At 38.1% G+C, this 12910-nt stretch overlaps 2 protein-coding genes across 2 annotated transcripts; both read right to left on the reverse strand.

Annotated features, from left to right (window-relative positions):
• Window positions 1-1942: 1942 nt before the first annotated feature.
• On the reverse strand, window positions 1943-2479 carry LOC140039206 (uncharacterized). The gene has a single exon (XM_072084804.1). The coding sequence runs from the start codon at window positions 2477-2479 to the stop codon at window positions 1943-1945; it is 537 nt and encodes a 178-aa protein (XP_071940905.1).
• A 143-nt stretch (window positions 2480-2622) lies between these two features.
• Window positions 2623-4255, reverse strand: LOC140039207 (uncharacterized). Its single transcript, XM_072084805.1, has 3 exons — window positions 3931-4255; window positions 3331-3885; window positions 2623-3197 (listed from the first exon to the last, which is right to left on the reverse strand). Exons 1-3 carry the CDS (start codon window positions 4253-4255, stop codon window positions 2623-2625), a joined length of 1455 nt encoding a protein of 484 aa, XP_071940906.1.
• Window positions 4256-12910: the final 8655 nt, after the last annotated feature.

Here is a 12910-nt window from a genome sequence, read left to right on the forward strand (position 1 = left end):
TTTTCAGTAACAATGGGTCAGCCATTTACAGTGAATTTAGAAAAGCAAGATGGGAGGAATATGGATACATGTGCATTAGCTGCTACTTTGATATACTCATCAGTTGAAAAATTTCCGACTGACGATGTAGAAAGGCTGACAAGTGGAATGTACAGAATAAAAGGTCGATGTAATAAGGAAGGTAATTGCATATTGGCGATCACTGAAGGAGTTAACCAAGTCAAATTATCAGAGGTTAAAGTGGAACCATTAGGCTTTGTACGTACAATACTTGACAAAACGAATGATTTTCAATATGTAACAGATGTTTTAGGCACAAATGATTGTATATTAGCATCAGGAAAGAGCAAAAAGTTACTGATATTTAACGAGTCAAATTTTGACGGGAAAATGTCACAAGATGTAGGCCTAAAGATCAACAAAATGTGTCGGATGTCCAACGGTGGAATTGTTTGTAGCGACACACACAAAAGAAGAGTTGTCATGCTAAATAATAAATTTCAAGAAGTCGCTCAGTTTACTACAGAAGATATGGAATCTCCAGAAGGTTTGACAGTCAACAATGAAGCACTGTATGTGGTAGACAGAACAGCTCATTGCATTTTTAAATAGTCAAGATTGATGATAGTGAACTGCCGCCGCGTAGGATAGGTTCATATGGTAGTGAAAACGATGAACTAAATCTACCACACGACGTTACTTTAACTCACGAGGGTAATATAATGGTTACTGATTTTGGCAATCATAGAGTACAAATGCTTGATGCAAATGGAAGGTTTTTGAAGACAATTGCTGGAAAGGGAGAGAAAGATGGGGAGGTTATGTCTCCGAGCAGTATATTAATGGACATGGATGGAAATATAATAGTTTCAAGTCAGAATAAACTTCAATTATTTGATGAAAATGGCGATTTCTTAAAACGAATTGATGATGGTATTAATCTACCAAATGCAATCTGTGTAGTCTCCAAAAGACCAAGGAGATTAGCTGTCAATTCGGGTAAAAACAATGTTAAGTTGTATAATTACTAAACATTCAAGTTGCTTCATCATAGACAGAGTTTACAATTAAATCAAATTGATGAGTAATCAAAAATACATCATAGGCAAAGCGTTTAGGCCCATGTATATTATTGTCAAAGGGATTACTTTAATAATGTTCTGCTACAGATTACTATAGATTTATTAATAGATTTAATAGATTTATTTTAAATACAGTACTAAATCATTCAATGTGAAATCACTATTTTGCAACATTTTACTTTTAATCCAGTTTACTTTTTTTCCAAAATCTTAATTGTTCTGTTTGGGAGGTTGCTGGGTTTGTTTACTTGAATCTTTACTGCAAATAAGTACCACACACGAATTGATTATAACAACATCATTCATTTATTAAACAATAACAAACTTTACTGTGACGATACAATCGCCATTTTCAACAACAACGAAAATCCAACAACAGAGGGCGCTATGACCCTTTTGGAATACGGCACTGTCTTAACGAATTTCTTAGGAAATTCGCCTTATCAATCAAGGTATCAAGTCATGTACTTATTTTTCTGTAATATTAATCAACAGATTAAATTTCTTTTAACATTAACATGATTTAAGTTGCATAAAATTACGCGCCTTTGAAGTCAAAACTAATAATCACGGGCTCGATTCTTCGACTTGATCGTCACATTTCATCAACTTTACGAGCTTTGCCACTGGTCGTCGATAAGCCTTTTTGTTAACACGAACATCCACCACTCTCACTCGATTGTCACTGCTTGGATAGAGTGCCGAGACAACACCGACTGGCCACTGAGATCGGCTCAACTGGGGATCTACTATCATCACCACGTCTCCAACTTCTAAGTTTTCGACTTCCTTCTGCCACTTCTGGCGCCTTTGCAGAGTCGGTAAGTATGACCTGATGAACTGACGCCAAAACTGATCCGCTATACTAGAACTTGACTATGTCGCCAATTACGCCGTCCTTTCAGTTCTGACTCGTCGTACACAACCAGAGGTAGGGCAGGATCCCGCCGCCCCATCAACAGCATATTTGGCGTAACTGGGTCGATATCAGCTATCTCGGAGGATGCGTAGCCAAGAGGTTTAGAGTTCATAATACCTTCCATTTCCGTCAGAACAGTACGTAGCACAACATCAGGTACTACTCGGTCTCGTAGAACCCCTTTCAGCGCACATTTGATAGAGCGCACTTCCCGCTCCCACAATCCACCGAAATGAGGAGCACTTGGAGGGTTGAAGCAAAATCTCACTTTAAATTTTGCCAGACGACTGGTTAACTCTGGTTCCATTGCCTTCAGTGCAGTCTCAATCTCTTTCTCAGCTCCCTTGAAGTTTGTCCCACAGTCACTACGGAGCTCATATGGTACTCCTCTGCGTGAGGCAAAACGCCTATACGCCATCAGAAAATGATCCACATCAAGAGACTCTATCAGTTCTAGATGAACGGCACGGGTCGTCATACACTTGAAGACAAGGCCCCAACGCTTCTCTTATGACCGCCTAACTTTCACTGCAATTGGATCAAAGCAATCCATCCCGGTAGAATAGAAAGGAGGCTTATTTACCCTTAATCGGGATTCCGGCAAATCAGCCATTCTGGGTATCAATGGTTTCTGCCGCCAACGTTTTCAGTCAGAGCATTTTCTGAGTACTGTATACCTTTAACAGAGGTTCGTCTTCTCAATATCCAGAAGCGACGACGCAGATAGGCGAAAACTTGCTCGGTTCCGGCCTGGTGGCTGAAATGATTATCAACATCCTGGATAAGCAACTTGGTTACTGGATGTGATGATGGGAGGACAATTGGTTGTGGTTCTACACTAGTTTTGTTATCCATTTTCCTTAAACGTCCACCAACTCTAATTAGATTCGTCGTTTCATCCAGCTCTGGAGAGAGCTCCAACAGACGACTACTCGTCGGTATTTCTTTCTGAGTTTTGAGCGTAGCAATCTCTTCTTTAAATGATTCTTGTTGGGCTCGTTGCAAGAGTTGATATTCGGCATCACATACTTGTTCTGCAGTTAATACAACTGAATCTTGTCCATCAACTGCGTTGAGTTTCTCTCCCAGTGCTTGTACAAATTCTGGCCAGGTCGGGAATTCTTCCAAATCTATATTCTGTACTGGAGTCGCCAAGGTTACACCACAGAATAGGGACTTCTTTATCTCGTTGGTAGCTACAGATGAATTTAATGATGAGACTCGAGTTAGTGCCAGCACTGAGGCACTATGACTCTGCCACGTATCTTCTGCCTCTAGCAGCCATGAAGGTCTATCAGTCCATCTCGATCTTTTTCCGAGCTCTGCCACTGACACAGACCTCGAGTAATGTCATCTGCAGGGTTTTCATCTGTTCGCCACACACTGTGTCGGATGTCAACGTCTGGATTTCAGCTATCCGAGTCCCCACAAACACCTTAAAGCGACAGGAATCTGATTGTATCCATGTAAGAACTGTTGTTGAATCGCTCCACATATTAATATGTTCCACATCCAGAGTGAGTGCATTGGTGATAGTCTGAGCTAGTTGTGCACCAAGAAGAGCCCCAAGTAATTCCAGGCGTGGTATGGAAGTTAGGCGTTTTGGTGCTACTCTGCATTTGGCCAACACGGAACTCATGTGAACACTACCGTCACTATCCATTGAGCGCAAGTAGGCAATGGCACCATAAAGCTTCTCTGAGGCATCACAAAACACATGTAATGTCCTTTTTACAATTGTGCTGTTCATGTTAGATGGTGTATAGCAAGGAACTTTCTCCAATTCATCACACAATTCTTCCCACCTTTGCCGAATGTCAGGATCTTTTACTTCTTCATCCCAATCAAGCTTTGTTGACCATAGTTCTTGAACGATCGTTTTGGCTGTGGATGTGAAAGGTGCTATATCTCCGAGTGGTTAAAACTGACTGGCAAGCACTCTGAGAGCATTGCGTTTGGTAAGTTTTCGGTTATCTGGAGATTTGGCTGGGTGGTATAACTCATCACTGTGACAATCCCAATAAAGTCCTAAAGCTGGCTCTGGTTCCCCATCAATTTGACTGAGGGAAAGTGACTGCAATTGATGACCGGACTGCACGTCAGTGGGTAAGTGTTCAACTACATCTCGATGGCTACTGGCATATTTTACCATTTGGAACCCAGCTTCATTTAGACACTCACATGTCTTGTCTCCAAGTTCCCTGGCTTCTGGTATAGTGTTACGACTGGCTAGTTGATTATCCACATATCTCATTTTCGATGGTATCCTTGACAATTGGGTAGCGATCTTTTCTATCATTTGCCACCTTTTGTAAGGCAAATGTTGCACAACAAGGGCTACAAGCAGCTCCAAATGGGAGTACCAGCCACTCCATTACAAGCCAAGTATCCATCTCGTCATCCCACCAGAGAAATCGCAACATACGTCGGTCTTCTGGGGCCAGTCTCACTTGATGGAACATTGCTGTGATATCACCAGATACTTCAACGCGTCCATGGCTGGACTTAGAGTCGGTCCAGCGAGTAACTCATCGTTCAGATTCTGACCATCATATTCAAACGAACAGTTGAAGACAAGTCTGTACTTCCCACTACTGTGTACCACATGACAGGGGATGTACCATCCTAATTGCTGCTCCGGAGACAATGTGTCGACAGGCCCTATAACTCGTATGGAGCTGTTCGTCTTCAGCTTGTTAATATATGATCGACAGAAGTCTACCAACTCTGGTTTGCGGGATATTTTTCTCTGGGTAGAAAGAGCTAGGCTCTGAACACATCTTGGTGTACTAGACGGGGGTCTGTACCCAGGTTTCCACAGGAGTGGTGTCTGGAGTCTCTGTACACCTTGGACCTCGACCTGTTTGGTACCATTTTCCAATGTCTGAATAGCAAACTTGTCATTTTTGACCGCCCAGATTCCTTTGGATTTACATGGTGCAACACATCTACCGCCATAAATCTTTCCATTAATTGGTGCAGCTTATGTTCTGGTTGAGTGCTAGTGTACATCATCTGAGGATGTCCTAGTAGCTTTCCTTGTTTCTGGAGATCCTGCTTTCCCTGTACAGTCCAACCAAAAAGTGTCTTGACTGCAACTGGTGAACCTGTTTTGGGTCCTCTTCTAGTTTCCAACGACAGAGTGCATTCAATGTTATCAGCACCAATCAATATCGTCGGCTGCACCTTTTCGGCAGTAAATAATGGTAGTCCTCTAAGGTGTGGCCATTTTGACTGCAACCTCTCCGCAGAAACTGTATAATCCACAAGTTGGACTTTAGTGGCGGCAAAGGCACACTTGATATTGAATGTCTGGTCTGGTTCTTCTCTGGGCGAGAGAGTGAAGTCCACACATTTTCCTTTCCAGTCAGTGTCACCCGTTACCGTTTTGACTTTGATTGACTCTTCTTCACCATTAATGCCCAGTTCATTTATCAATCTTTCTGATACCATCGTGCGTTCTGCACAGTTATCAAGGACACCGTATGTGTTTACTAAACCTTTTGCACCATAGATGGTTAGGGGTACAACTTTGATTAGTACATCGTGGTAGTCTAGTTTAGCAGTTAAACCCATTCCAGTACATAGTTGAGTTGGATTAGGTACTGGTTCAACTGGGGCTGGAGCTGGTGCTGGTGCAATCACTTTGTGGAGACTACTTCTGTGGTCCTTTTTACATTCCTTGCACCTTTTTGGAAATGGGCAAACACCATCATGCTTCTTAGCACACTTTTTGCACCGGTTGGTGGTCTCCAACCATTTAATTTTGTCTGCATAGCTAATCTTGGAGCAGTTACCACATGTTTCTAGGTAATGTCCGCTTTCATCAACATCACAATACAGGCATGTAACACGCTTCTTAGCCTTTGAACTACTTTGAGTAATATAAGCCTTCGTGGCAGGCGGTTGCTCACGTTTCTTCTGCTGTTTTGCGGTTACATATGGTTTTTGGTCTCCTGTACCATGACTCATTTTTTCTAGCAGTATTAGACCAGCTGGTCCTGTTTTCTCCTCTAACCATGTTGAAAGGTTTTGAACAGTATAGGTCATTCCCTTTTCCTGTTTCCACATCTTGGATAGGAACTCATCGTGGAGCCTGTCTGGTAGTTTCTTTGTCAGGTCTGCCGCATACCGATGGTGATTCAGCCCATTCCCATGGTTTAATTTGTTGGCAGTCTGGACCACAGTTACCAGTTCATCCGAAAAATCTATGAGACCAGCCCAGTCCCCTTGATGTATTGTAGGACGTACCTGGAGCTGGTCCAATAACCCTTGAACGATTCTACTGGGATCACCAAAGGCCTTCTCCAATTGTTTCATGGTTTCCTTGTAAGCGTCATCTTCTTTTTATGGTTTTATGCTATATTTGTTTTTATAGTGTTTTCTTTGTTATTATGACGAGCAATGAATTTCCTTTTTGAGGATCAATAAAAGTTATCTTATCTTATCTTATCTTCTAGCATGAGGCTACGGTAAGCCATTGCTAATGGTCGTCCGCCAAGGTGACTACGTAAATATGCAAACTTAGTTGCTTCGGGTAGCTGTAATTTCGCCTGACTCATCACACTATCCCATACTGATTTAAATGTCACATACTGCTTAACATCGTGTTCATCACAGAATTTTGGTATATTCAGTTTTGGTAAACCATCCCAAACTCTACTAATACCAAACACTGGGTTAATACTCTGGGTCGTTGGTTGGTATGTCGGTTGGTATGCCGGTACTCCAGGAGATGGATTGAATGATGATGCAGTAGAATTTAGTACCGGTATGTCAGTACAAAGTTCAGTATTCTGTACATTACTTGTCGTAACGGCATGCATTTGATGTTGTATAATATTTTGCACATCATTCATAGGCACTGGCATATGCGGTATTGTACTTTGTGCATCACTAGTGAACCTGGACATCAGTACTTACTACATCAGTAACCATGGTAAACGTAGGTTTAGTGTTCGCCACCCCGTGTGATGAGATGGTTTGTATGGGTGTGTACTGATTCATCATACTGTTTACCGCATAAGTTTGTTGAGTACACACTTTCGGTCTGGTTGCATTCTGTATTTCTGTCCGATTAATAATACTAGCACTGCTAGTAGGCCTAGTAGCAAAAACGCTTTCACTGACCGGTACCGTAACAGTCCTTGTAACAGGGTCTGGACTGCTTTCTGTAAGGTTGATGTCAGTCATTGTTGCGTCTGCCAGGAATTTCTTCACATGATCTTCGGACGTTTCGTTGGGAGATGTGGTTAACAATTCATTTAGGTCTTCATTTAGAACGGCGGTGAGTGTGTCCGCCTGTGCTCGTAGAGCCTGTGCCTTGCTCCTCGCCTTTAGTATATGTAACTCGGCTTCTTTAGATGCAATTTCCACTGCAGCCATCGCTTCTGTCGCGGCAGCAGCGGCATCTGCTACGATAGCTTTGATGATCGGCGACTGGAGCACGTGCGTGGATCGGTTAGACATACTTGTTTAGGCTAGGCTAGGCTATCAGTAAAATGTGATAACTTACTTCTCAAATAATCCGACTCGAGGGACCAAATGTTCTGTTTGGGAGGTTGCTGGGTTTGTTTACTGACGATACAATCGCCATTTTGAACAACAACGAAAATCCAACAACAGAGGGCGCTATGACCCTTTTGGAATACGGCACTGTCTTAACATTAATACTTAAAAAAAATAATACTCTTAAAAAGACTGAGCCACTAAAAGACATAGCAAGCAACAGGCAAACTTGGAGAAACCTTAATAAGACATTAAGAGAAGCCGCTGCACCGGAGATTTCGGGCAACTACTTTTCCCTACTGTTATGTAGGAAGTAGTACAGTAAATGCTAAGTCGTATAGTAAATAGTATGTAATGTAGAAGATAACTAATACGAACGAATAACTTTTATTTTGGGATGGTGGACGAAGAAGACGAAGAGTTTTTCAAATTAAAAGTGGACATACAGTACACACAAATTAGTTTAGAAACAACAATTACTAACCACCGCATATTCACTTTGTGCTTCATTTTCATTGGTGGAGAAAGTTTCAAAATATCAAGCGGTGAGTTTGCTAACTCATCATTTCGCAAACTGTCACAAATAAAAATAGTCATTGTAAGTCAACGCCAGGTGATAAGTCAATGTAAGGTAATATTACAACAGTCTACAATGAACTATATAAATATAAAATGTTTACAATACCGCCATGAAAATGAACTATACGTGAAGGTGAAAGTAACTATTCTGGAACATTGTCTGAAGTAGCATAGATTATGTGAATATTTTCTCATTAGTATTTACTATACTGTCAAATTAAAAATAAAATTCGTTCTTTATTTTGAATGTAGTTAAAGTAACATTGCTTATTTATGAACTCGAGTCGAGTGGCCAGGCAAGGGAGTGCACATAAAAAATCGGGGGACATGAGTCATCAAATTTGTATGTAGGAATTTGTATGTAGGAAATTGTCATGTTGGTGGAAGTATGCACTCTGGGAGTACCCTCTGTTTTTTCGTGTTTCGGGGGAAATTTTCTTAGATGGTGATAAGCTTTGATTTATCTCCATTTGTCAATTATTTTTGTACACAGGCCTAACGATTTATTAAGGTGTTTTAAAAGTTTTAATGTAGATTGCGTGCGGAAATAAATTATATAAATCAAAAGTACAATCAATTTTGTTTTATTTATTACAAACATATACTGTTATAGACAATCAGTAAAATTTATCTTACAAACTATAGTACTAACAAGTCCTAAGAGTAGCTGCACCTCATGTTAAAATGTGGTTGCAAAGGTTTATATTTTACAAAAAACAATAAAAATTTTAAAAGTATTTTCTCATATTCAAAATACAGCTTTTATACAATGTATTATTATTATCGTCATCGTCATCATCATCATCATCATCATCCTCATTATCATTATTATTATAGTACATACATTCGTTATATTTAAATTACGCATTATATGTAGACCATAATATAGCATTTTTTTATAATGTCGATACGATTTAAAGTGCCATTTAACATGAGCTTTCATAAATTTCAATTAGGTATTATGCAATTTGTGTGTTGAGTAACTTAGTTACGAATAATTGTGTCGGGAATTTTTAACTTTTGTAACAATAATAATAATATTTGAATAGCATAGTTTCAATCCTTACTATTGTAACCCATTTGATATTATTAATATTGCTGTTTTGATTTAGTAACATGTATTTAGAAATACAACCCATCAAATGGGAAATAAAGCAATCTGTACTACTGTAGTGGAGGAATAGTTTCGTTTGATTAATTTTTTCAACACATTGTAGATGAATGACACTTTTATTTTCATCAGTTAAAAAATACCATATATTTTGAAGGAAGTTGTGTTTATTAGCTTGGACCGGGCCGCTAAAATGTAAGCGATGCAGATCAATTATTTATAGTTATATCCGCTACCTTATTGAATATGCATTAGGTGTGACATAAGAATTGACCAAACTACAAAACGCCTTCCATCTGTGTAGCCTAATTTCTCAGACATTCTCTGCATGACAATGTACGGGGTTCAAATCTCGACTCGACTATTCATTCTAATGTAGATTCTACCGCAAACGATATTGATGTATTGACGCATTATCAACTAACACACATACACTGATGGAGCATAAATGTCCCAATTACCAGAGAAACCAGCATCAATTATTCTGAAAAATTATTTTTCTAAATAAAAGTTGTTGTTTTACTTAAACATTTTTATAATGTTTAAGTAACAACGACTTTTATTTTCAGAATTAAATTTCTCCTTTGATGTTTTTTTTTTCTTTTAAGTGTGGAGATATTCATTGGGTTAGGGACAAATGAATTCATTTGAAGAAAACGGATGCCAAATTTTACTTACCTACGATAAAAGGAACTGCGTCCAGGATTTAATTTTTTTTTAAATAAGCCAATTTAGTACAGAAGATATGGAATCACCAGAGGGTTTTGCGGTTAACAACAAGAGTTCTGTATGTTGCAGACAGTTAGGCCTAAGCTCAAAGAGTATTTTTTAGAAAATATTATCTGTACTTTGTTGTTTGAGAAATAAATGTATTATTGATTGATTGATTGATTGAATTCATCAGAAAAGAAGAAACAATGATATTTTAGCCTAGACCACATGAAAGATTTGTGGATTAGCGCCCTCTTTACTGTTGACCTATTATTGAGTCAAGTAAAGACGAAAGACGCGATACATAATTACAGCATAGATATTCGAATTCTACGTTTGAAACAATTTATTAGAAAGACTAATGAAGCAAATTCAAAAACCACTCTTCCTTGGCAAAATCGACAGTAATTATGACAACATTCAACAATAGTACAATACTGTAGGTAGGTTACAGAATGTATGATATACCATGGAGTAAAGAATAATTCTTTACTCCATGATGGATATACAAACCAGGATGCATGTGGATATGTAGGCCTACTGATGGGCTTGCCAATATATGGGTAAAATTGATTATCATTTAAAAACCATGTTGTAGGCCTAAATAAATAACAAATAGTAGATGTGATCTGAATAACAATAAATAACAATTTCGTCATTTCAATTTTCACTCAACGGTCATATACATCACATGCTAACCCCACCCTTAAATGTTAATCCCGTTTCAATTTTGTCAGGGTTAGTATTATTACGGCTCTCAATGGAGTGGATTATATATACATGCATCTTTCAACGATCAATAACACAATCTGAGTTGTAGAGAGAATAAGTAAAAACTAAGATATAATTTTGGTTTTCAAATTATAGATTATGTTTATGTATGTTTAAATAAAATGAACAATACCTGCAATTTTAAGTTTACTAAATATAAATGCTGCATACACTGTGGTTCCTTTTAAAACAAGTTAATTGTCTTCATACCTCAAATTCAAACAACACGGTTCACAGGTGGTCGAAAATCAGCATACGAAACAATCCAGTCAACATGACTTTTAATAGAGCCATACAACCGTTTACCTGCTATGGAAGTATGTTTGTACCTTTTAGTATAAATAGCTACCCCACACCTTTCTGCAAAGCTCGTAACTTTCCTATTTAAATTCGGTTTATGCCATAGTGGTGTTAATACAAAAAATACTGGGCGTCAGTTATGAATGGTTTATGTTCATATGATTTTAATAATATAGAAACATTTAATTTCGGGTAATGTATGACCCTTTTTCTCCTTAATTACAAAATTAGGGAGATTTGAAACAGACCCACTGACGCGAAGGCATAACAATTTCCCACAAATATCGCACTATATGTATTCATTCATTTCTCTTAAATTCGGACTTCACGTCGATAAAACATTACATAATTACAAACAAAAGTTAATCCAAAAACTATAAAAGAGTTTAATTAGATTTTAACTCAAAAACAAAAGCTCTTTCCATTTTTTTTATGAACCCTTGATTTTACCAGAAAATTGTCGTTTACAGAACAATTTAGATAAAATCAATTCAAAAATTATAATTACTTGATAATTTACTCATTTCTTTTTTTTTGTCAAGTTCTAATTTACATAATAAAATATTGTTTTGAGGGCGCCAAAAGAGATTAATTTCACTCTTCTTCTTCTATTTTAAACTCATTATGTTTGTTTGATATGTTGTGTTAGGTATCAATCATGTATTGTATTTCAACAAAAATTTTAACAAATGCATTTTGCAATTGAAAATATCGATCGACTTTATTAAAAGCTATCGCAGCATTGTTGTCATCTAAAAATCCAGAGTTACAATAAATGTATGTTATTGTATTGAACAGAGAGTTTCCGAAGTTAATTACTATTTTATGCTAGATAGAATTTATGGTTTCTATGGCAACCTTTGTACCTGCACAATGAGAACAATTGCGTTAATACGACTTTATAACGAAGATCGTTTTATAATGTAATTAATACAAACAGTTCTTTATTGTATAGCTGTTGATTATTACTGTACCCTTTATTTGGATTAACGCATTTATTGGACCAATCTGAAACTACTAAATCTAAAATTGTGAATGATTGCGAACAGATTGTCAACTGCATCCACGACAATAAGTACTACTATAATACTAAAGAATACCACGGAAACTAAAGGTTTGTTCTTTTAAAATATTATTATTATTATTACTATTATATTGCATTAATGGCGTATGTGATTGGCTTTTTGTGGGGTGGACAAACGGTTGAGAAACCTCGACTTCCATACATTGGAATTAAAACAAACTTGGAAACCTTTCTACTTTCAATGGGTTATGTGACACTTATAACCTACAGGAAAGACGTGTTACAACCGCTAATGTAGAAAACGCCAGTTAATGTCGAAACAACCGCTTTATGTAGAACAGCTAATGTAGTAAAACCTCCAGCTAATGTAGAAACACCAACAGCTTGTGTAGTAAATAAAAATCAACACCAGCTAATATAGAACGGTCAACAGATAATGTAGTAACGGAAATTGCCTCCCAGCTAATGTAGTTACCATCGTCAACTAATGTAGTTACTATCGCCAACTAACGTAGAAAATATTATATATTTTACAAACCTATGCCTAAATCATGTGCAAATGCATCTCTTTACGGTACTTAGCTATCTCTTAAACGACCGACTTTCAAAACGCGGCCATCTCGTAAGCGGCCATACATTGTAAGTAACCACCCTCAGGTAAGTAACCACCCTCAGGTCCGTAGCCAGGTGGGTGGGGGGGGGGCGGTTATGGTTCGGGCGAACCCCCTTGACCGACTCCATCCCCAATACCTCACCCCATCTCTGAAAATCCTCCAAACACGTGCTTTCAAGTTATTCGTAAATTGACAAATTCGTAAACTCTTTCGTAAATAGGGAGTTTTCGCAACCTTTACGAATACGATAACGAAAACAGATACGTCACACATTTGTGAAACTTTTGAGCT

The sequence above is a fragment of the Antedon mediterranea genome, chromosome 2 (genome assembly GCF_964355755.1).
Source record: "Antedon mediterranea chromosome 2, ecAntMedi1.1, whole genome shotgun sequence".
In the NCBI taxonomy this organism is placed as follows: domain Eukaryota; kingdom Metazoa; phylum Echinodermata; class Crinoidea; order Comatulida; family Antedonidae; genus Antedon; species Antedon mediterranea.